General features: G+C 33.9%; 2 protein-coding genes across 3 annotated transcripts; one reads left to right on the top strand and one right to left on the bottom strand.

Annotated features, from left to right (window-relative positions):
* Positions 1 to 12,118: 12,118 nt before the first annotated feature.
* Positions 12,119 to 20,594, top strand: LOC127126964 (uncharacterized). Of its 2 annotated transcripts, XM_051056035.1 has the most exons (5): positions 12,119 to 12,387; positions 12,848 to 13,080; positions 13,222 to 13,302; positions 19,853 to 20,203; positions 20,325 to 20,594. In XM_051056035.1, the coding sequence occupies exons 1-5, from the start codon at positions 12,252 to 12,254 to the stop codon at positions 20,424 to 20,426; spliced, it is 903 nt and encodes a 300-aa protein (XP_050911992.1). In that variant the 5' UTR covers positions 12,119 to 12,251; the 3' UTR covers positions 20,427 to 20,594. The 2 variants fall into 2 exon arrangements, with proteins under 2 accessions (XP_050911992.1, XP_050911991.1); XM_051056034.1 differs by having other exon boundaries at positions 19,853 to 20,594.
* An 87-nt stretch (positions 20,595 to 20,681) lies between these two features.
* On the bottom strand, positions 20,682 to 24,505 carry LOC127126963 (aspartic proteinase 36). Its single transcript, XM_051056033.1, has 10 exons — positions 23,912 to 24,505; positions 22,851 to 22,980; positions 22,515 to 22,762; positions 22,124 to 22,351; positions 21,730 to 21,892; positions 21,584 to 21,657; positions 21,369 to 21,456; positions 21,168 to 21,243; positions 21,002 to 21,073; positions 20,682 to 20,872 (listed from the first exon to the last, which is right to left on the bottom strand). The coding sequence occupies exons 1-10, from the start codon at positions 24,121 to 24,123 to the stop codon at positions 20,730 to 20,732; spliced, it is 1,434 nt and encodes a 477-aa protein (XP_050911990.1). The 5' UTR covers positions 24,124 to 24,505; the 3' UTR covers positions 20,682 to 20,729.

Here is a 24,505-nt window from a genome sequence, read left to right as displayed (position 1 = left end):
TTATCACCCACACAATGATAATGAAAAGAAAAGAATAATTGAGAAAGAAAAGAAAGAACGATGGAGAAGAAGAATATTTTTTGCAGAGTTTCTCTCTGCCCATAACATGTGGAAAACTTCTTTATTCACTTTGCAACTGCAAAATTTTGTGAATACAACATTACAAGAATAAGGATTACTCCCTCTATTTATAGATTTAGGTTAACTTACTCCCTAAGTCAAAGCTCAAAACTATAAAAGCCCAAAATAGTTAACACTACTAAAAAATAGGCCTAAGTCGAAATCCTATGTGAAGCAACATGCTTCGACACTTCGATACACTAATACAACTTAACATATTAGGTGATTTGACACTTTCTTACTTCCGTCGAACAACCTGCTTCGGCACAAGAAAATACAATTCAACATATAAGTGTCAAACAATCAATGAATCAAAAAATTATATATATATATATATATATATATATATATATATATATATATATATATATATATATATATATATATATATATATATATTACTTATTAATCAAAAATCATAAAAGAAATTAATTAATTGAAAGGTCAATTTAAGTTGATCAGAATCAAGTATCAAGTTTATATATATAGTTATTAGTTATTACTTGCTAATTTTCATATTGATTTTCACTTTTCAGAATCAAGTTTGTTTTGGTGTTCAAAGATTTTTGGAATAAATTGATCAGAATTTAAGTTGAAGGTTAAAAATCAACATCAAGTACTACTGTTTCATCTTTTTGATTGCTTCAAATATTAACTAGAAAACAATTGTATGGTCATCTAAAACAAAAAAGAAAGAAATTAATTAAAATTGATAATAAATCTTAAAAGGGTGTTATTCATATTTTTTTGGAAAACATCCTATAATTTCTATTTTAAATGATGCAAATCTAGTTAATTTGAATCTTGAAGCTAAGAGTTTAGAGAATGAATAACTAAATAGGATTGTTGAAGAGCAAAATATTTTGGTTGAAAACAATTAAATGAAGACGATGTTGAAGCTGAAATTTTTGATGATGAAGGTTATAATAATGAAAATGAACATAACCCTGTTTTTGGTGATGAACAACCTAACGAGTCTATTCTATTGGACATTTATGATCCAAGAACATGGAATAACCTTAGTAATTACTTAAGAGATGAATTACTAAGAAATAGTCCTAAAAGAGATGTGTCAATTGTGAATGGTCCTAAAGAAACTTATGGTAGACATTTCTCATCATCATGTTATATTCGTTATTGTTCTAGTGGAGAAAAGCAAGATAGGAATTGGCTTGTTTATTCAAAAGAATTGGATAAAGTTTTTTGTTTATGCTGTAAGTTATTTGGTACAAGTTGTAGAATGAATCGCTTAGCAAATGAAGATTTTAATGATTAGAAACATGTTTATGAAAGGCTTAAGAACATGAATCAAGTGGTGCATACATGTCTTTCATGAGTAAATGTATTTGACTTACAAATTAGATTTAAGAGAAATATAACAATTGATAAACATCTTCAAGAGATTATAAGAAATGAAAAAAGGAATTGGAAGGATGTCTTACTAAGGATAGTTTATGTTACTAGATATCTAGTTTAGCAAAATTTAGCATTTCGTGGGAAAAATTAGAGGATTAATATGGAAAATAATGGAAACTTTTTTCTCTTGTGGAAATGATTATTGAATGAGATCATGTCATGTAAAAACATTTTGAACATATTAAGAGTAATGAAACTTATTATCATTATCTTAGTCATAAGATTCAAATGAATTGATTAACATGTTAGGTAATGAAGTCAAAAGTGAAATAGTCGGAAAAAAATAAAGAAGCAAAATATTTTTCTATGATTCTTGATTGTACTCCTGATGTAAGTCATCAAGAATAAATGACTCTCATTATATGTTGTATGGATATTTCTACAAGTCCAATAAAAATTGAAGAGTTTTTTGTAAAAAATTTAAAAGTCTATGACACAACAGGTCTTTGATTGTTTGAGGAATTACAAAATGTATTGGAAACTTTTGGTCTATATTAATAATGTGAGAGGACAAGGATATGATAATGAATCAAAGGTAAACATCAAGGTGTACATAGAAAATTATTAGATGTTAACCCTAGAGAATTATACACACCATGTGGTTGTCATAGCCTTAACTTGACACTTTGTGATATTGCAAATTCTTGTACTAAAGCTACAATTTTTTTGGAGTGTTACAACGTATTTATACTGTATTTTCTCATTCGAAAAAATGTTGAAAAATTCTTAGAGACAATGTGAAAGGTTTGGCTATTAAACCATTGTTACAAACAGGTTGGGAAAGTCATATGAATAATATATATGCAATTAAATCTCAAACTTCAGATGTAAGAGAAGCACTACTTCAATAAGCTGAACAAGATAATGATCACAAAATTAAGAGTGAAGTTGAATCTTTAGTAACTCATAGAATTTGAAACTTTGAATTTTTAGTAGCTATGATTATTTGGTTTGAATTGTTAACTAATGTTAATGAAATTAGCAAAAGTTTGCAAAAAAGACATGCATATTGATTTGGCTATAGAACTAGTAGAAGATTTGATAAAGTATTTGAAAAAATATATAAAATCCGGATATGTAAATGCTAAGGCTAGTGCTAAAAAGATTATAAATGAAATGGAGATTGAATGTGTGTTTATTCAAAAACATCAAATTCGTAGAAAACAACACTATGATGAAAATCCATCTTAACCCACACAACTGAATCTTGAGTCTGCTGAAGAGTCTTTTCAAAATCACTATTTCTTATTATCGCATCTCGAAAAATAGGATTCCTCGCGATGGTCGCGGAAAAAATTGCGTTCGAACAGAGTCGCCACCGAACTTTATTTATCCCAATGAAGGAATAGGAAAATATCGATAAAACCTTTTGGAAATGGAATAATGGTCGTCGCAACCATATTCGGGTTCGGGAGTGGATTACGTAAGGGGAAGGTATTAGCACCCCTTATGTCCGTTGTACTCAACGGGAACCTTTTAGTTCTAATTTACATTTCGAGTGTTAATTTATGTTTGTTTGTTGTCTTTGGGTTATAAAATATTAAAAATAGAAATGGATGAGAACCTCAGAAAGGGAAAGGGGAGGTTTTTTTATTAGTGTGCTCGCGGAGATACAACAATTTTCTGCCTACGTATCCTTATGGTAATGAGAAAATCAGAGCATTCGTAGTTCGGGGAACTACAATTTGTTGGTGTTTTTTATGAACAACTGTGTAGATTGCGTTCTGAAGGCTAAACGCTGGCTTGTCTACTCTCGGCGGAGGCTTAAGCACTAGTTTGTTGTGCGCATTAGAAAGGATTAACAATGTTCTTTCTGAAAAGAGTTTTGATCACACGAGGGTGACAAGTTGGATTAATATGTTTGACGTTTTGTTTGATTGGTTTTGATCGCACGAGGGCGAGAAAAGATAGATTTGATGTGTTGAGATATTTTGGTTGGATGACAATTACTTAGATAGTCGAGTAAGACAACTCGTATCCTAATAATCGGGAAAAGGAATAGAAGACTCTAGACCGCTTTCTTTTCATCCTTAATTATAAAAGGATTTAATAATAGTTAAGGTGTTTTGAATGTATGACGAATACTCGGATAGTCGAGTAAGACAACTCGTATCCCAATAATCGGAAAAAGGGAATAGAAGACTCTAGACCACTTTCTGTTTCATCTGAGTGATTATGAAAATAAGTTTGCGTGTGGTTGATGTGGTTTAGATAAACGACAAGTACTTGAATGACTGAGTAAGACAACTCATATCCAAGCATTTGAGAAGAGGAATTGAACACTCAATACCATCTCCTTTTCCGTATAGTTTATTGTGAAAATGATTTGACTTACGATATAAGTTGGTGGAAAATGACAATTGTTCGACTGACCGAGTAAGAGAACTCATATCCAAACAATTGAGGAGAGAAGTTGAAGACTCAAAGTCATCTCCTTTTTCATTTCGTTATTATGAAATAGTTTGATTTAAACGAGTTAGGAAAGTCTTTAAGAGAGATGACAATTATTTGACTAATCGAGTAAGAGAACTCGTATTCAAACAGTTGAGGAGAGAAGTTGAAAACTCAAAGTCATCTCCCTTTTCATTTCTTATTACAAAAAATGATTCGGTTTGATTGTGCTTAGATGGATAGAAGTGACGACTATTTGACTAACCGAGTAAGAGAACTCGTATTCAAATAATCGAGGAGAGGAATTGAAAACTCAAAACCATCCCTCTTTTCATTTCCAAATGAAGTGGTGTTTGATTGTGATTGAGTTTGAAAGAAAATACTCGACATTGGATCGAGGTTTTAAATTTGTGTTCGTTACTAAATCGAATTTTATTTAGTGAATCAATCGTCCAATCGATTAAAATCGAATAGGTCTCATTGTAAGAAAGCCCAAGAGTAAGCTATGTGAGGTTGATGGCATTGCTTAAAAGCGATCGACTTACAAGGGTGTTTGAAAATGGGCTCGACATTGAATCGAGAATTGTGCTATTTATTTGTGATTCAATCATGATTTTGGATCGATGAAGAAATTGAAGTGATTTTTGGCTTGTGTTATGAAATGATGGTGGAAAAAATCAATCACTATTTATTTATCAAAATTAATTTACTAAAATTTGGTTAAGTTGATTAATTAAATTAATTAAAATTAATTATCAAAATTATTAAATCAAATCAAATAACTAAGTTAATTAAAATTAATTAATCCGAAATAATTTAACTAGTCAAAATTTAATTAGTTAATTTATAATTAAAGGATATAAGTGACAATGTCGATTTATTTACTTGAATCGGTGTGCTCAAAACCGGTTTGTACGAAATAACAACATAATTAATGTCATTCGTAAGATCGTAACTCGGTGAAATGTTTGATTAATGTGCCAAAATTTGGCGATATACCGACATGAAATTGTCGGATCCGCAATTAAGAACCCAATTCAAAATTAAATGGTAGCAACACCAATTTTACCCACATGACCTAGGAATTGTTCATGAAATATGGGAGGTGTAAGGAAAGAAACGGTTAATGGTCCTAGCACACATAATAGCCCAATATATAATCTTAACTCACTTTTTATAACAATAATATAATGGTTTATAGAAATGAATAAATAGATAAACAAATTTGGCTTTTCCAATATTAAGACGGGCCAATGTCTAAAAGACATATGGCATTTGAAGAAAAACAAAATTTAAACCAGTACTTGAAATTTAGAAATGTAAAGGAGTTAAATTCATCCAACTTTTCTTCACTTTCCCAGCGGCCAAAACATTAGCAAGAGCAACTCATTTATCAAAATAGAATTCACATAGTATAAAACTTTGACATTACATGAATGTGCTGAAAGGGAATTGCTATGACGAAATCCTCAGGTTGAATCTGGCTACACCGACAGCAAATATAAAACCAAAACAAAATCGCGACGCTGCACCATTTAAATTAATGCGGCGCAATCGAGTCGGTAATACGGAGAATTTATAAGAATAGCAATGAAGAGAATTCAAACACAACATACTAACAGAGTTCATCATTAAATCATACATATTAAAAAGAAAACTTAATCACAAAAATTATTCTTTCGAAATGTTACCAATGTTGCTAAAGGATGTGAAGGCTGTTAGGATGTCAAGCGCGGTAAAGAAATAAACATATCTGAATTAAAGAAATGCCAAACCTGATTGACAGCAAACTCCACTGTATAGGCCAAGAAAAAAAATGTTGAAGATTAGGGCAGCTAAAACAGCTCATATAACAGCCAAAGGCCAAAGGATGATCACAAGACCAGCAAACGGAACGCATTCGGTTCCTAAAAAAAGGGCCTTTTCTTCCAATCAAACCTTCCAATAGTCTCTTCCATCCTCTAAACAGCATGTAAGAGCTTTTCCAAATAGCAATAGATGTGATTAAAACCACATCCAAGGGCACGCCCACCAAGATCACCAACAAGCAAAATAATGACAATCTGATATCGAAATGGCTTTTCTTGGGAGGTAAATTTCCTTCTAGTTCATCCAGGTATGGAAAATAAGAGTGAAAGCAACAATTTGTTACATTCTCAACAACAGTGTGGCTTGTTTGAATCAATGACCAACAGTCATCCGAAACAATGTTGTTCAGGTGATGGCGGAGTGCTCGAAGGAAACCGAGCTTTTCGTGGAGTGGTGGTTAGTTCGCGGTGGATTAGCAGTTGTAACGATGGCAGACGAAATCAGCAGCGAACTGAAGTTGAAAAGTGTGTGGTTCACGGCGAAGGGTGTTTTCGGTGAAGGAGGAAACGGAAGGTGTGAGCGAAGACGGAAGAGAGGGTGCGGTGGATGCTTTGTGTGGGTGGCGATGGAAAATGGCGGAGAAGATGAAGACGGTGAACAGTAAAGCCTTTCCAAAAAAAAAGATTTTTTTTAGAATGGATTCTCTCTCTTTCTTTTTGTCCGCCTAGAGAGTGTTTTTTTGGAGAGTAGTCTTTGTGTAGAGAGGATTGCAGAGAGTTCTTTTATTTCATTTTTTTTATAATTATTATTCAATTTATTTCTAAATTCTGATTGGATAATAAAATGTACATGGATTGTGAACTTAGACCCTTGATTAATTTGAATCAACGATTCAGATTGAATCAAAGAAGCACACCAAGAAACACACATTATTTAAATAAATCAAAATGCATATAATGCCTTTTTTAGATGACTTAATCGATTTAAAACAATTTTAATCAATTAAATCAAATAAAATTCACAAATTTTTAAATAATCATGATAAAATTTAAATAATAACATGGAAAATTTTATTTATTCAATCGGACTATTTTGACGAAAGAACAAAATTAAAACGACTAAAAACGAATAAAAGTCGGGCAAAAATTTGCTCGAAAAATTAAATCGGATGCATGAAAATGATCAGTGCAAAATATACTTATTGAAAAAATACAGCGTTTCTTCAAATTCTAAAATAAGTTTGCACCGGTTAAAAGGCTCAGGCGGGTCAAAACGCAACTGAAACAACTGCTGAAAAATACAACGAGCACACCAGGTTAAACTATATGAACCGTAAATTAATAATACTGGCGTCTGCAATTTTAATTTCGAAACTTTTTATCCGCTGATTTTGTCCGTACTTGAGGAAATGATTCAACCGATTTGTCTGTATTTTCAATAAATTTATTATGACTGATATTTTAGTTATTATTCATGATGGAATGCATGTCATGCTGTGCATATGATGCAAATTAAAAATGAAATCGATTTTACAAAAATTTAAATATGCCCGGACAAAATTGGGGTATGACACTTATATATTATAGATCAAACAATTGACTCACTTGATAGAATATTTGAGCAGAATAACACATATGAAAATATTTTTGGATTATTGTTTAGTATTAAAAGACTTAGATCATTATCTGATAAGAACTTGAAAGCATGTTGTTAACATCTTAAAACTTGTTTAAAACATGACAATTCTCTTGATCTTGATGGTAAAATTTTGTTTAAAGAATTGAAAGTTATTAGAGAAGTTTTAACTGTTGAATCAAAATCAAGCTATATGATAGTGAGTTCTTTAAACACTTTTAATTGTTTTCCTAATGCATGCATATCTTATAGAATAATATTTACTATTCCTATCAGTGTTGCATCTGCGGAAAGAAGTTTTTCTAAATTAAAATTATTAAAATATTATTTGAGATCTACTATGTCACAAGATAGATTAAATAATCTTGCGTTGATTTTAATTGAATTTTTTTGAAGAACCTTGTTTATGAACGAATTATTGATGATTTTGCAAAAAAAATGCTAAGAGGATGATATTTAAATAATTTAAAGGTTTGGTCAGTTTTTTTATAGGAAAAATATCGGATCAAGAAGAAGAAGAAGAAAAAGAAGAAGAAGAAGAAGTCTCTTTATAGTGATTTATATTTTGATGTAGTATAAACATTGATTCACAGATCTATGCTTGTATTCTTTTTGCACAATGTTAAATGAAATTGTATTTTTTATCCAAATATTTCTTTTATCCTTATATATTTATTGTTAAAAAAATATAGGGACACCACTCTTTTGATTCATCCAAGGCACCCAAATTCAAAAGACCGGCCCTGCATGATGATGTGGTATTATTTAGATTGTATGATTTGCCTTAGTGGTGGGATTCGCCTTAGTGGCATGTATGCATTTTTCATCATCATGATATGGCATATGCATTCATGTGTGGTGTCTTAGTGACAAGTTATTTTCCTTATTTATATGGGATGAATTCAGTGTGGTGCCTTAACGACAAGTTATATTCAGATCATATAGTATTAAGAGCATGCATATTTGCATTCTTGTTTCTTGGTATTTTGATTTTATTTGCTGGAATAGTGTTGTGAATATATTTATATAGAGATGAGTTAAGATTTCTTATGCTGAATGGATGATAAATCTTTATTTTTTATGTTATGATATATATTTTTGATAAAATGTTAATTTATTTATTATAATAATATTGATCGATGTTTTTGTGAATGTAAAGACAAAACTTAATAATAAAAATCTATTAATTTATGTAATGATATATTTTGTTAAAATAATAATAAATATTTATTTTGAATTGTTTGGATATATTTTTAGACATTGATTTTAATATTTGTATTCTCTATATTTATAAAATTTGGTAATATACTTTTTTAATGTATTTTTGGCAAAATAATAATATATTTGTATTTTTTTTGATTTTGGATTCTTTATTTAGTTTTGTTTTGTATGATTGTGGATTATGAAAGTTGATCCCTTACGATCAACACTATATGTATAACTTAATTGGAAGATTTGTAGAAAGAATTAGAGATGTCATGTGATCGCGGGAAAATTTGGGTTTTTACCGAACTCAATTGTTTTACTTTAAATCATATTTTTTTAACTTATTCTAATTTTAAATAAAAATAAATAGGATATTTTTTAAGTAAATATTGTTTTATAAAAAAAAATAATGTCTTGGATCGAAATTCGGGGCGTTACAACTTCTCGTTCAAAGTCTATCTCAATATCTTACAATATATCAAACACTACAAATCTTCTTGGTATTTGTATGATTACTTGTGGCCTCTAAACTTGTTCAAAATCTTCTTCAAATATTGGAACAATATCAGATGTTGGACTACTTTCAGAGGCTGGACTACCTTCAGAAGCATGACCACCTTCAGAGGCATGATTACCACCAGAGTCTAGATCATCACCAGAATCTGGGTCAAAATCAGACTCACCTCCAGAGTATTCTTCAGACTCATCTTCAGAGGCATAATCTCCTTCAGAGTCTTCTTTAGACTCATCTTCAGAGGCTAAATCTCCTTCAGAGACAGATTCTCCTTCAGAGTCTAAAATCTCTTCAAAAATTACACTACAAAAAAAATGATGTTTTGTGACACATAAGTTGAGACGATTCTATTAAAATCGTCCTCCCTTATAAATTACAACGGTCTTCACGACAATTTTTACTATCCGCCTCTTAATTTTCAACAAAAATAAAAGAAGTCGCGACAGTTGTCCTAATAACTTCCCTCGATAATGCTCTATGACAGTTTGAATAATCGCCTTTCACTTCTTATATGCACAGTTACAACGGAAACTTACTTTTCGTTTTGTGAGATTAAATATTTCCCCTAAGATTAGATCTGAGCCAAATTCGTCTTACTAACATTTCTCAAATGAAAAAAACACTTCCTTTCTCTCTCTTTAGTAAATAAAAAATTCTCTGAAACCCTAAAATTCCTCCCCTTTCACTCTTTCTTACCCAAACATATTCTTCTGTTCACCTCCTTCTCCTCATCGCCACAATACATATTTAACTAGCAAACATTCATTTCACCTCACTCATTATCACAGTTTTTAATGAATTATTGTTCATTCAATGCAAACATATCACATCATACATATACTTTCCAATTTAAGGCATTCACATCATAATGTTATACATAAAGCACATAATATACTATGATTCATAAAGCATGCATGATAGTTCAAACATCATTAATCAATCCATACTTAGCATTCACATATGGTTTCTTCACAAGTTATGCGATTAACTTGCTAATCAAGCATTAGGCGAAGCTTTCACGTAACTACTTCAGCCTAGGCTAATCCATTTACACACCACATAGTGAGCGCTCGTCCGATCATTATATGGTGGGGTTAACCAAACTAAAAGGGAAAAAATAAAGTGGAAACAAGAACATAGAACTCCACTATGTTATAGCTCCTTGCTTTAACTTTCAAACGCATATGGCCTTGCATTAATCGAAGCTATCATTCATGTTTTATGGTGGAAACAGGGAACGAGGTATTTAACCAACTTCAATCTCATTACATCATACATGATATTTTATCATCACTATCCTATAAATAATGTACATAAAGTAATGTTTTTACTTCCCCATATACTAGAGCATTGGACGAGCTTTCCAACATAACCAATCGCGTATTATTTCAAGTTATAGAACTCAAGTTATGACGAAAATAGGATTTTAAACACAATTTCCTTTCTGATTCAAATTAAGTGTAAACTTTTATTCAAATCAAATCAGTCAAAGGCTACCCATAAGGGATTAATTCGAATCAAATTCACGGTGTAAATCTTCTAATTCGAATCAAACCAGTCAAAATTGCTTTTCTGCAGAACTTCTACTTCCTAATTCGAATCAAACCCTGAAATTTCCAGATTTTCACTTGTTCTTCATGCTTTTCTCAATCCAAAGACATAGTAACTCACCATATCAAACCTTAACATCAATTAACATTTTAGGAGGATGAAAACACAACAAAACCACACATACAAGATAACAATACATGAACCCACAAGCTTTCATCAAGTTTCTTCATTTCTTAACATCTCAACACAATAACGCACCATCATATCATCAACATGGCATAACATTAAAAAACAATCACAACATAATTTCACCATATGATTCTACAATATATGCATGATATTCATCCAACAACAACACAACAACTAAAACATCATTATATGATACTCAACCATCTTCAAATATCATGGATTAATACTTTTAATCATACAAAACAACAAGAGCACCATGTACCAACATCAAATTCACGCATCAAGCAGGATTCACACACAAAACCTTAATTCCACTTTCTCATGAGAATACTCGAAAAATTAAATCTAACTAGGAATTCACCTTAATGATGACAATGATGGAAATTATGAGATGATTCTTGATGAAGCAAGCTCTTGATTCCACTTCCAAGTTGTTCTTTTTCTTTCTCTTCCTTCTTTTTTCTTCTTTCTTTCTCTTCACTTCTCTTCTTCTCTTCTACTAACTTTTACCAATTGAGAAAAAAAAGGGAAAATAGAATATAAAAGATATCTAGAATGGTTATTTGTCCTCTAGTGGATAAATGACCAACTTGCCCTTGTTAAAACCTTCAAAAATCACTCCTCATAACTACCAAAATATTTTCTCTTACCAACAAGTCTCATTCAAGTTTACTAATTATTCTATTTGTCTTAACTAACAAAGAATATAACATTTAGGAACTCAATATGTCCCAACTGACAACAAAAAGAGTACGATATTACACGCCAAGAGAGATATGAGATATGAGACAAGTGATAATTTTCTTAGGTTTCCATACTTTCTTTGCTTGAGTTTTCTTCCCTTTCCTGTTGTTGATCCTTGACTGACTATAAGACTGAGGATAATCATACATATATAGAAAATGTCTTATATGACCATATATACTACAGTGGTGACACCTCCAAGACATGCTTATGGTACGAGGGTACAAATGTTGAATAGGACGATGAGACATGTGTTCTTCATCAAAAATTCAATTTTCTCCTCCGAAACAAATTATTTAGTATCTTATGAACATTTTTTTTAAATCAAATGCAAATTAATTAAAGTTGTACAAGTGAAATGCTTCCTGTATAATCAATCTAGAATTCAATTTAATTATTTTAGAATTTTTAATTAATAGTTTTATTGGTCCATGTTATGAGTGCTTCTAAGTGAGGGTGAAGTATTCCCACCGACAGCCTGGATGAGTTTGAAGATGACATTATACAAGTTTATACTGTAGTTCTTAAAATGAAGGGTAGATTTGTATTTTAAAATTGATGGGCCCACCTTATCCAGAAAAGAAAGCATGAAAAAGGAGAGGCTCTTATTTCTCAACGTATCTGGTTTGTAATTGTAATCCCAGACAGCCCACTCTCCGCCACGGAATGGGGAGACATGAATCTCACAGCCGCACTTTCTTCTTCTCTTTCCTCCGCCGCACTCCACCGGAACAATGCATCCAAAATTCCTACATGCACCCCCTTTTCCCTCCGTCATCGCCACTACCACAACCACTCTTTTTCATTGCGAGGTAATAATTTCATTTCTTTTCCTCTTTCTTTCTCACAAGCAAATATATTCCAACATAAACAAATCACTACTTAGTTACATATCATAATCTACTTCAAATTCAAATAGCGTATACAACTTAACTATAAACTATTTCTATAACACAAGATAAGATAAAGTCAAATTATTTTCACATAAGTTAAGCTATTCTGAAGAGCTTGTAGAAATAAGCTGAAAATATCTTATCAATATGCTTTAAACGGTTTCCATAAGTTCTCACCAATAATTTCACAAGTGTTCATATCAGTAGATAAACTCAAATAAATCAGCCTTTAAGACACCCCTAATATCTAAAAATGTGCTACAGTAAGCTGTAAATAAGCTCTTCTAGGCTCATATGAACGGTCATAGATAATTGTATAACTGTACTCTCTCTCTTAAAGGATAAGTTTGATGAATGTTAGGTGGCATGTGTTTTGCAGTTGTCAATGATTCTGATAGGACTGAACTGTCATCTGATGCCAAAACAGAAACACCATACTCAGAGGCTGATAAAATAGTTGACAGTATGAACTTTGGTGAGCTGTGCAATGAGTTCGAGTGCAACAGTAGTCCTTCTATAGAATCCACTGCAAGGCAACTTGCTCTAGATATATTCGAGCTAAGGAGCGGGAATCGAGCGCTCGGAACATATGCAGTTTCGGTCACTTATAAGGTAGTACCTTCTCTGTAATGTTCATCAAGGAAACATCATGATTTTCCTATAATGGTTCTCCTTTGTAATGTAACAAGTCAAAGCAGTTCCATATTTAGGCCTTTGAATCTCATATGTTTATGTTGTTGTTATTGTTTACAGGATCCCATCAGGAGTTTTACTGGTCGTGAGAAGTATAAGAGACCTCTATGGGCAACCATTGCACTAGACAATCCATCTGTGGTGAGTTTAAATTATGGAATCCTGCTCCTAAGAAGCAATTATTTTATTTATTTATTTGGGTAGGAGCCTCTCGCACCCTATATCTATTCTATCCAGCTACTAACTGAGTTGGGTTGGTTTAACGGAATTTATTTATTATTTTATTTCACATATTTATCTCTCAACATACAAGATTAATATTTACTAATTAAGGTTTCAATGAAATTTGAAATTAATAAATAAATAGAAATAAAAATATCGACAAAAATGAAAATAATTTTTTTTTAAAATTTTAAAATATAAAATAATAATTTTTTTTTTAAAATGATTTTTCATTCATTTATTTTAAATATAAGAAAAGATAGATAGGTAGAATAATAATAGTTCTTCTATAAAAAAATTAATAAATGGTTAGTTTATGATAAAAAAAAATTAAAACAAATATAATAAAATGGTATATAAAATAAAAATACCGTTTCGCTGCGGTGTATAAGATGGTACTATCTCATATACGATCCCTTCTTGATCACAAAAACATCTCAGTCTTTTGAGACATATTCACCACCAACATCAGTTTTGAGCATTTTGAACTTGTGACCGCTTTACTTCTCAACCATGGACTTGAACTTCTTAAGCACCTCAAATACCTCATCCTTTCTCTTGATTAGGTATGTCCATACCTTTCTACTATAATCGTCGATGAATGCGACAAAATATCTATTGCCACCAATGCAATCTACTTGCATCGGCCCACACACATCTGAATACACTGCCGCAAGGTGATTCTTGGTTCTACGATCTGCATCCTTGCTGAATTCACTCTTATGTTACTTCGTTTGCACACATTCTTTACAAATTTCAGCTGGTATGTTGATCAATGGCAACCTTGTTAATATTTCGTTCTTTTGCAAGTCTCTGAGATCTCAGAAATTGAGATGCGCAAGACGATAGTGTCATATCTAGTCTTCTCGACATACCGTTGTAGCAAGACATCTATGCTCCATAACCTTCAGCTCAACCTTGAAGGTTTTATTGGCTATAAGAGCTTTAAGGACCAAAACCCTAACGCGCAACCCCTTGTTTTTCATGTGAATCTTGTAATCCTTCTCAAGACTCGTTAGCACTGCCAATCATCTTCCCCGAGTTCAAATCGTGAAAGACACAGTGAGATCGAAAAAAATTAGTTTGACAATTTATATCTTGAGCTAATTTACTGACGAACATTAAATTACAAGATAAGTTTGGAACATGAAGGACATTTTTAAGAGTTAACATTGGAGATAACACAATTGACCATTTACCTGCAATGAACTTTGTCTGACCTTCTTCCCTCGTCAAGGTTCTTCCCTCGTCAAGGTTCCTAGTAGGCAGAGCTGAGCCTTCAGATTCAGAGTTTTGTGGTGTCTTGTCCATCATAATTCCTTGTCGTGCCTCCTCCCTTCTTATTTCTGCAAAAAATTCACAAAGAGTTGGCAATGGTATTTTCCTAAAACTCTACGTCTTACCTCATCAAGGTCTTTATTGAGCCCAGCGAGAAACATGAATACACAATCATTTTCTTGCCTCTTGAAAAACAAAACAATGTCTTCTACACACCTTCAATTGTCATCATAACAGAGATCTAACTCTTGCCACAATGTCTACAACTCATTCTAATAAGCAGTTACACTCCTGTCACCTTGTTTCACATGCCATAACTTTGATTTTAAACCAAAAATTTGGGAGGAGTTTTGAATATCAGAGTATGTTTCCTTAACAGTTTCCCACACATCCTTTGCGGAAGGTAACAACATGTAAGACTTACCTTTTCCAGTTTCCATAGAGCTTATCAGCCACACAATAATCAAGGAGTTTTCTGACTTCCATGGTTTGTAACGAGGGTCTTCTATAGCCGGTTCAACTACTACTCCTGTTAAGAGATCAAGTTTCCCTTTGCTGTCTAATACCAACCAAACGGTTTGAGCCCGTTCATTATAATTATTCCCATTCATTTTAGGGATATTGACCTTGAGGGAGTATGAGGAACCCTCTTGATCATTACCTCCTATGTTGGAATAACCACCGTCGTTTCCGCGGTCGACGCCCGACTCAGGTTGCGGTTGTTCGCCATGGTTGGATCAGGTGTAGGTCTGTGATGGAGAAGGCTACTTGTTGTTGTTATTCGCCATAGGAGGCTAAACGGGTATGTGAGTCGGGTCGGGTAAGAAAGAGGGTCGAACAGAATCCCTAACCTAGTGTTCTAATACCATATTGGAAAAAATAGGTAAAAGCTTTACAGTAACTCTAACCCAGTGTTCTAATACCATATTGAAAAAAATAGGTAAAAGTTGTTGTATTTTATTCCTCAGCCTAAGTGAAGATACAATTATTACACTTGATTTCCTTCTCAATGGAGAATAAGGAAAAATAAAGGTAGTATTAAAGGCAATAATAAAATCGAAAATATTATATTTTCCAACATTATCAATGTTAATGCAATTTCTCACCTTCAATTATTCTCTCTAATTACAATTCTCTCTTCATCTCCACATTCAGATCTCTCAATTATTCATCAATCTTGTGGTTCCAAACTCTAACATTTAGCATAAGAGTTTGATTCTGATCTACAAACACATAGTGTGTAACATGAATTCTGTCTCCAATGAAAGAATCTATGCAAACCTACCCATCCTTAATATGAAGAACTACGACAAATGATGCAAACAAATGAAGGTGTTGTTTGACAAACAAGATGTTCTTGAAGTGAGCAAGAACGGGGTAAATCCTCTTATCGAAGGTGCAACGAATGCACAACGAGCAATACATAAGGAAGAGTAGAAGAAAGATTTCAAGGCACTATTTTTTAACCATCAACGTGTGGATGGTGACAACTTTGAGAAAGTTGGTGATTGCGAATCATCGAAGCAAGCGTGAAAAATCTTAGAGAATGCATACGCAGGGGATGACAAGGCGAAGGTGGTGAAGTTACAAACTCATAAACGTCAACTTGAATTAATTCAAATGGATGAGAAGGAGACCATCAACGATTTCACAATGAGAATTACTCGATTGGTGAACTAAGTAATATGATTGGGAGAAACAGACATGGAGTAGTATATTTTCGCAAAAATCTTGGGTTCTTTAACGCCAAGATTTGACAACGTGGTCGTAGCGATTGAGTAATCGAAGGATCTTGCGACGATGCGCAAAGAGAACTTCCAAAGCTCTCTTGAGGCTCATGTGTAAAGGATGGAAGAGAGGAATTGTGACAAGGCAAAGGCAGAGATCGCTTTGCAAATTCGTTTCAATGAGAAAGAGAAGAAGTCGAAAAAAAATGGCCCATGAAAAGTAAAGGGAATTTTTAGAATTTTGTTGGGAGAGTACCATATTTCCAAGAATTGAACTTGTCAAAAGGGTGAAATTAGCTGTAACAAAAATGGTGGTCAAGACAACTTCAAAAGTGATAGGAAAAGGATTGACAAAAGCAAGATTCAATGCTTTATTTGTTAAAGATTCGATCATTTTGCAAAAGAGTGCGATGCGAACAAGAAAGAACCTCAAATGGATGAATTCAAGGTTGTAAGACAAGAGTTTGATGAGGAGAACTCACTCTTGGTCATGATCACAGAGGAGAGAATGCAACAGTAGCAGGCTACGGGACAACAACAACAACTGTTTTGGGAACGCTGCAGAAGCATGTCGTAACCAGTTACGTAATAGTTGTAGCCGATTACAAGCAGAAGAAAACGTAATGGTGATTGTGAGAGAAGCAATTCAAAGCAACGATCAATGGTATTTGTACTCCGGTTGTTATACTCATATGACGGGGAAGGAAAATTGGTTTGTTAAAATCAATTGTGCCATGAATAACAAAGTAAAGTTCGCGGACGATACCACTTTAGCGGCCGATGGGATCAATGATGTTTTGATAATGAGAATGGATGATTGACATTCCTTGATCAAAGAGCCGTTGTACATTCCAGGAATCAATTGTAACCTTCTAAGTAATGGTCAATTGCGTGAGAAGGGTTATGAGATTCACGTTGAAAACGAGGCGTTACCCGTTATGGATGCAAATGTGGTTTTGGTCCTAAAAGCTCCTATGGTTGCGAATAGAACTTTCAAGGTTGAGTTGAAGGTTATGGGACATATGTGTCTTGCTATAGTGGCGAGTCGAGAAGAGTGAATATGACTAAATAGGCTTAGGCATCTCAACTTTAGAGATCTCAATGTCTTCCAAAAGAACAAAATGATAATGGGGCTGCCATTGATCAATATACTGGCTGAAATGTGTGTAGAATGTGTGTAAGCGAAGCAACATAAGGGTAAATTCAGTTTTGTAGAACCAAGAATCACCTTGAGGTGGTGTATTCGGTTGTGTGTGGACCGATGCAAGTCGACTCGATTGGTGGAAATAGATATTGTCACATTCATCAATGATTATAATAGAACGCTATGGACATACCTAATCAAGAGGAAGGATGGGGTATTCAAAGTGTTTAAGAAGTTCAAGTCCATGGTTGAGAGGCAAAGTGATCACAAGCTCAAAGTGCTCAAAACGGATGGTGGGGCCGAAAATGTCTCAAAAGACTTTTAGAGGTTTTGTGATCAAGAAGGGATAGTACATGAGGTTGTATCACGTTATACACCGCAACAAAACGGTGTTGTCGAAAGAAAGAATTGATCGATCATGAACATTGTGAGAAGCATGTTAAAGGGGAAAAGTTTGCCGAAAGAGTTATGGGGAGAAGTGGTGTCCACGACTGCGTATTTGTTGAATAAATGTCCAACAAAGAAGATTGAAAAGATAATACCGGAGGAAGCATGATTTGCATTTAAACCTAACCTGAATCATTTAAGAGTTTTCGGTTCCGTAGTGTATCGACATGTTCTAGGGCAGCTTAGAAAGAAGCTGGATGATAAGGGAAAGTTGATGATACTTGTAGGGTATCATTCTACCGGTGGTTACAAGTTGTATGATGCAGCAAACAGAAGGATTGTGATCAGTCGAGACGTCGTTTTCAACGAGATAAAGCAATTGCAGCAGCGTGTAACCGGTTACCAGAAAGCTGTAACCGGTTACAACATTGAAAATTCAATTTCTGTAAAATTTGAGAGTGTAGAAACGCCTTTCGTCGAAGCTTGAATTGAAGAGAATGTGAGAAAATCAACAAGGCAATGAGGTTTGCCTCAAAGACCCCAAGATTGTGAGTTGTTCCGAGACAACGAAGTTAATGATGATGGTGATTTCTTTCATTTTGTACTTATGGCTGAATCCGAACCCGTTAAAACGGAAGAGGCCTTGAGTGATCGAAAGTGGATTTGTACTATGAAGGAGAAGCTGAAATCCATTGAGAAGAACAAGACTTGGGAATTGGCTGATCTACCGAACGGGAAGAAACCAATTGGTGTGAGATGGGTGTTCAAAGTGAAGTCAAATTCTAAGGGTGAAATAATCAAGCATAAGACTTGATTAGTGGAGATAAAGATGATCGAAAGTCTATAGCTGAGTACATCTTTTTGTTCGGTGGAACACCAATCTCATGGTGATTGAAGAAAGAACCGGTGGTAGCACTCCCATCTTGTGAGGTTGAGTACATTGCCGCTTCGTTATGTGTGTGTCAAGCCCTGTGGCTAATGAATCTGTTGAAGGAGATGAGCAGTAATGCGGGTGACGTTGTAACGCTCTTGGTTGATAACGTTTCTGCGATAAATCTTGCTAAGAACCCAATTGCACATGGGAGGAGCAAACACATTTAGATGAGATTTCACTACTTGAGAGATCTTGTTAGTGAAGGAAAGTTGAGATTGAGGTATTGTAGAAGTGATGACCAAGTGGCTGATTTGTTGACCAAGAGAGTCATAATTGAAGTGTTCAAAAAGTTGAAGATGAACATGTACAAAATTTTTTGTTTTCTGTTATTTAACTTTTGTAGCTTGTGTCCCAATCCACTTGTAATAATTTAAATGTCTTAAAGGTATTGTTATCAATGTTAATGCAATTTCTCACCCTCGATTACGCTCTCTAATCCATTATTCATCAATCTTGTGATTCCATATTTTAATAAATATGTGAATAAGCACCCAAGTCTAATATCCAAGTATTTAATAAGGAGTTTAGTAAAGTTTTTGAATTGAGAAACTCGGACCTCTCACATGAGAAGCAATACCATCCTTTTTTTTTGTTGTTGGTGTTAATCAAGCCATCTGATATCTGATATAGTTATAGCACAGTTAAATTTGAACAAACCAATATTTTTCTGCAATACCCTATTGCATACAAAATGCTTTCAAATAACAGCTATAGCAACAATATAGCATAGTAGAATTTGAAACAAAGCTTATTGCCGCGGATGAATTGTGTCTTCAATTTCAAACTTCATTCCCTTCTTAAATATTCCACATTCCTTTAAAAAATTCCCCCTTACGTAATTGTCTAAGAAGTGAGGAAGTTATTAAACAGGTTTCAAGTGAGTGCACCATATTTGAGTTGAACTTTTATTGTAACATTCCATCTAATTATAGTATTCTATTAGAAAAAATTATAGAGGAAGGTAGTAGTCTTATGAAATCTATTTGGTTTGGTCAACAGACTGTGCAGGAAATGACCATGCTGTCAACAAGTGTTTTAAGGATCAAGTGGACAATTAGAGGAAAGCCTAAATCTGTTCTAGCTGTGGTAGGAGGAGATCTCATACTCACAGTTACTTCAAAATTTACTCTTAACCAAATTAGTGGACAAGTCATTCAGCATGAAGAATTATGGGACTTATCAGCTTCATCTGCTAGTGCTCAGGCATTTTTCTGGACGTCGCGTGTTCTCTTTGCTACTCTTGAATCTATAAAAGATTTAGCTGATAGTGCCAAGAATTTGAGTGCTAATTTTTCAAACAAGAAAGAGAACATGGATATTTATCCAGATCCTTCTGGTGATCCAACCAAGGTGAGTTCTTCTGTTGTTTACAAGAATCTTAAACTATGCGTGACTTCATCGTCCTGTTCTTTGGACATGCCTCATTTATTTTCTTTCACGAGACGATTGTTCTGTTTGTGGTTTCATTCAGTTCTTCCAGAGAGACGACAGCTTTCAGCAAGATATATACCAGATTGCACTCCTCCTGGCAGTTATATATTTTGTTGTACAGGTTTTAAGGATAACTTTGTAAATAACATGCTTGTCTTGATATGATCTTCATTTTACATATCTTTTTTATTCATGAAGATATCTGTGTAATTATCAACTTATAATCATAATGTTGTTTTGTCAAAGTTACAATGAAATATGTTGTATAAATTCAGTCGTTTCTATGAAATTTGGAAGTTTTGCTCGCGCATTTCCCAGTTATATTCACTCTATATGAGAAATGCTTTAAAAATATATGAACAAAGCAGAACATTCAAAGAATTATGTTACAACAAGATGAAATAAATGTCATTCCTCATATATAGAAAGAAAAAAAACTAGTCATTTAAGTGCTTAGCATGGCAATAATCAACAAAAAGAATGTCAATATTCTTCCAATAAACACAGTGGAAGCTGAAGAAAGATCTTGTGCACCCACTGTATATACAGTTCCACTCTGTTGATCCTTCACTTTAATGCTGGAAGAACCTAAAGAGTCAAGAAGAAAATGCAAAGTCATTCCATGTACATATCTGTGTTAACAAAACTTAAGCCAAGAAGCTAATAATAGAAAAGTCATAAATGAAAGAAGCTGAAATTTTTTTGCGAAAAACTCACAATTGAAATCAGTCCAACCAATCGTCATGTTATCAAGATCATATACAACTATTTTGTTCGACAGCACCAAATCTGTACAAAGGGTCAAAATTAACAAATCATGCTTGTATACAAACTTTCCCTTACAGTCACTATATGAAATTATAATTAAAATTTCAAACTTTACCTCCAAGAAGAATCAGGTCTTTTCCATCCTTAGTCTGTGTGTTACTTTTCTGCCAGCCAATACAATAAATATCGTTCTGGAAGACAATGAAACGAAAATAGTATCAAGAAACAACATCTTTTTTAACATCTGAAACAAGTTTACGAAACGAATTCACTCGACACGTTGAATTTGAGAGTGTATAACCAAATTTATACTAACTTTATACAAGAACAGGTAGTCATGAGGATAAACTATCAGAGAAAGCCCATCAAAGTGAAACTTGACAACTGGAAATCCTTCATCAAAACTGCAAAATTACACAGTATCAGTCGTCAATTTAACAATAACGATATCGAGAAAGAAAAAAGAACGTCACACATTAACTAATGTTTCCAATACAAAATAAAATTAAGTTACAAAGATAAGTATCGTACTTGTCAGAAAAATGAAAACAAGTAAACTGCTCCTCAACAAGGTACAATTTTAGTCCCGGTTGCCGAGCCAAAATCTGTCACAAAGAACAATCATGAGCATTCAAGTGAGAAAAAACTGATTTACTTATCTCTGAAGTCACACTTACCTTCGTTACTATCTGGTTGTAAATCGAAGCTGGAAGATAAGCCAATGTGGTACCGCTATCTATTATTGTTCCTCTTCCACTTCCAGTATCAAATATATCTGTAGGGAGCTGTATAGAATCCCCATCAACCTCCATGTCCTTCAAGATCACATTGTAGTGTGCCCTGATACAGTCAATAGATTACAGTTACGACATGATTCCAATCCCAAAACCTAAACTGGATATAAAATAACATTACAAGAATCCGAAAGAATGTTTAAAAGAGAATATGCCAGAGAGCTTATATTCGATATTGCAGAATGAATCTACCTTCATAATCATAAAAGATGAAAGCCTTAAAAGGTTAAAATATAACATGTGGCATGGGAATAAAAAGCTAAGATTATACACATACATTCTTGGTACCAATGGAGTAGTGTTAAATTTTGGCTCCACCACTTGTCCTATGGAAAATATTCCTCCTCCATTGATACTATCAAGGCAGTGCGAAAATATCCTTTTCACCTTTCCAGATGTAGCAAGCTGTGAAAGTACAGAAGAATTTGATTGTCCAAAACCAATAATTCCATCAAGGGCTTCATCAGACGATGAACTCAATGTCCCGGATTGTTTTGCGCCGCACCTGTCATCAAGTGAAAGTTCAGAAAGAAATAAAAGTAAGGTGGCTACGAAGAAAAAGAAACGATAAAACCAAGGTTAGAATATGAATGCGGTTTCAATTATTCATACGCATATTTGTGTGTGTGTGTGTGTGTGTGATGTAAAATATTATAAATCGTACTTACCCGAAAACCACACTGCTATTATCTGGTGAGGTGCGGAGATTACCACTTATTCGGCTGAATGTAAGAGCATCCTTCACATAGGAACCAGAGGTTGTACTTCCATCTCCATAAGTTATGCCGTACGGACAGGACATCTCTTGCTTGCATCCAGAAATTGGACCATCATATGTGGACGTACAAAATTCATCATCGCAAGGTACCACACTTGCAGTTAGCGAGGCTTTTGGGTCATAGAGGGTTAAATCCATCTGCAACATGATAATCAAAACAGAAACTCTCAACATTCTTATAGTTCAAGCAGAAAGCATGAAAATTAAACAAGTTTTGGATACATACACCAAGACCACTCTTCTTGGGACATGCTGTGCAGCCTACACAATTCACCCAAAGAATGTCACTTCCTGTGTCAACTTGTACATAGAAGTCCTTGGCAGGAGAGCCAAGCCCTATTTTGGTATAATACAGCCTAACCAAATGAAAAAAACAACATTAAATAAGCATCCAAATGAAAATGGCAATTAATGATAATTTTCTCTTCCTTACCATACTAGATGAATTGTAGCAGAAACAGACATAAAAAAAATCTCAACCAAACTAATCATCAATTTTATTAGGAAAACTTTTATCACTAAAAGCAATTTCGTGAAAGATAACGAACACTGAAAACTACCCTCATGTGTTTTCCAGCAAACACGGGTTGAGACTTGAAAGTTTGAGAAATCTTTTGAGACAATATCACGCAAACATTCGTGGGTCTCGGGATAACCTTTGTGATATATAGTCATTTTTATTGTATTACATTATATTGTAGGTAGGAAACCACCATAACTAGGGCCTTTGGCATCCCAGTAGCTCCACATATTACCCCCACAAGTCTTGGTCCATTGGACCGGCTCTAGGACTAGTCTCCGCTCGGGTGTTCAGGTATTGGATAATTGGTTTTGGACACTATTAGTCTTGGTCCATTGGACCGGCTCTAAGTTCGCCCCTCCCTTCTGCGAGGACGGAGCCTTGGTTCTCCCCCACAAGCTGAGCGCGGCTCAATACACTCATCGGAAAATGAATCATCAATTTAATCCATTAATGAAATACGAATATGATCCCCAAAATTGAAAATCATCTACCAAATTAGTCCCTTAGCTTTGGGACAATTCAACAACTGCATTGACTAATCCAACAAGACTACCTTTTAGGAATCATTTTAGAACTTCAATAATTCCAATATTCATATTGTTCAACTCCTACCATTTTCATAACAAAGTGCATATCTAAATTGACAGTGAAATGATCAGAATCACCATAATGAGCCACAAGAAAACCATTTCCAAACACACAATGAATGATTGAATTTGAAAAAACTACAAAAACAATAAACAAAACAGGTGACAGAAACAAACCCAGTTGAAGAAGGAAGACCATTGCCACCAAGAGGAACCTCAACAGCAGATAGAAATCTCCCACGTCGATTAGCATCATGAGTTTTGATTGCATCCAAACTCTGATGAGGTCCTTTGAATTTACGCTCAACAGGGAAAACCAAATCAGAAGCATCAACAAGAAGAAGAAACAAGGTGAAAATAACAAGAATCAACCCTCTTACACGATCCATTGCTTCGATAAAAAGCAACAAAAGACGAAGAAAACAAAAGCAAAAAGAGGTGAAAGAAAGGGAATTGAAAGAGACGAGGCTCTTTAGTTTCTTGCCGACCCAATTGGCATATTAATAAAAGGGTCGGTGAAAGAATAGAGGGAAATGAAGATGAAGAAAAAGAGAAGAAGGAATAAAAGAGTAGAGAGGAGATACGAGAGAGGGAATTTCGCGGTTTCAACGGCAAACTAATAATGTGGTAATTTAGATTTTAGAAATTAGAAAATTAACATTAAAAAAACACTGAAATTAGACAACGTTGTTTTGTTGATGTTGTTTTTGTTGTGGTTTTCTTTGCTTCGGTTCTTTCACTTTGTTCCTTCCGTTGGATTCATGTCATGTT

Source organism: Lathyrus oleraceus, chromosome 3 (assembly GCF_024323335.1).
Source record: "Lathyrus oleraceus cultivar Zhongwan6 chromosome 3, CAAS_Psat_ZW6_1.0, whole genome shotgun sequence".
In the NCBI taxonomy this organism is placed as follows: Eukaryota; Viridiplantae; Streptophyta; class Magnoliopsida; order Fabales; family Fabaceae; genus Lathyrus; species Lathyrus oleraceus.
This window is presented reverse-complemented; position numbering and strand designations above follow the sequence as displayed.

Coding starts and splice junctions, on each gene's coding strand:
- LOC127126964 (XM_051056034.1), top strand. CDS start 12,252: ATGAATCTCACAGCCGCACTTTCTTCTTCTCTTTCCTCCGCCGCACTC. Junction 13,081..13,221: donor CAGTTTCGGTCACTTATAAG/GTAGTACCTTCT, acceptor TATTGTTTACAG/GATCCCATCAGGAGTTTTAC. Junction 13,303..19,852: donor CACTAGACAATCCATCTGTG/GTGAGTTTAAAT, acceptor TTTGGTCAACAG/ACTGTGCAGGAAATGACCAT.
- LOC127126963 (XM_051056033.1), bottom strand. CDS start 24,123: ATGGATCGTGTAAGAGGGTTGATTCTTGTTATTTTCACCTTGTTTCTT. Junction 22,352..22,514: donor AATAGCAGTGTGGTTTTCGG/GTAAGTACGATT, acceptor ACTTGATGACAG/GTGCGGCGCAAAACAATCCG. Junction 21,244..21,368: donor ACTACCTGTTCTTGTATAAA/GTTAGTATAAAT, acceptor ATTGTCTTCCAG/AACGATATTTATTGTATTGG.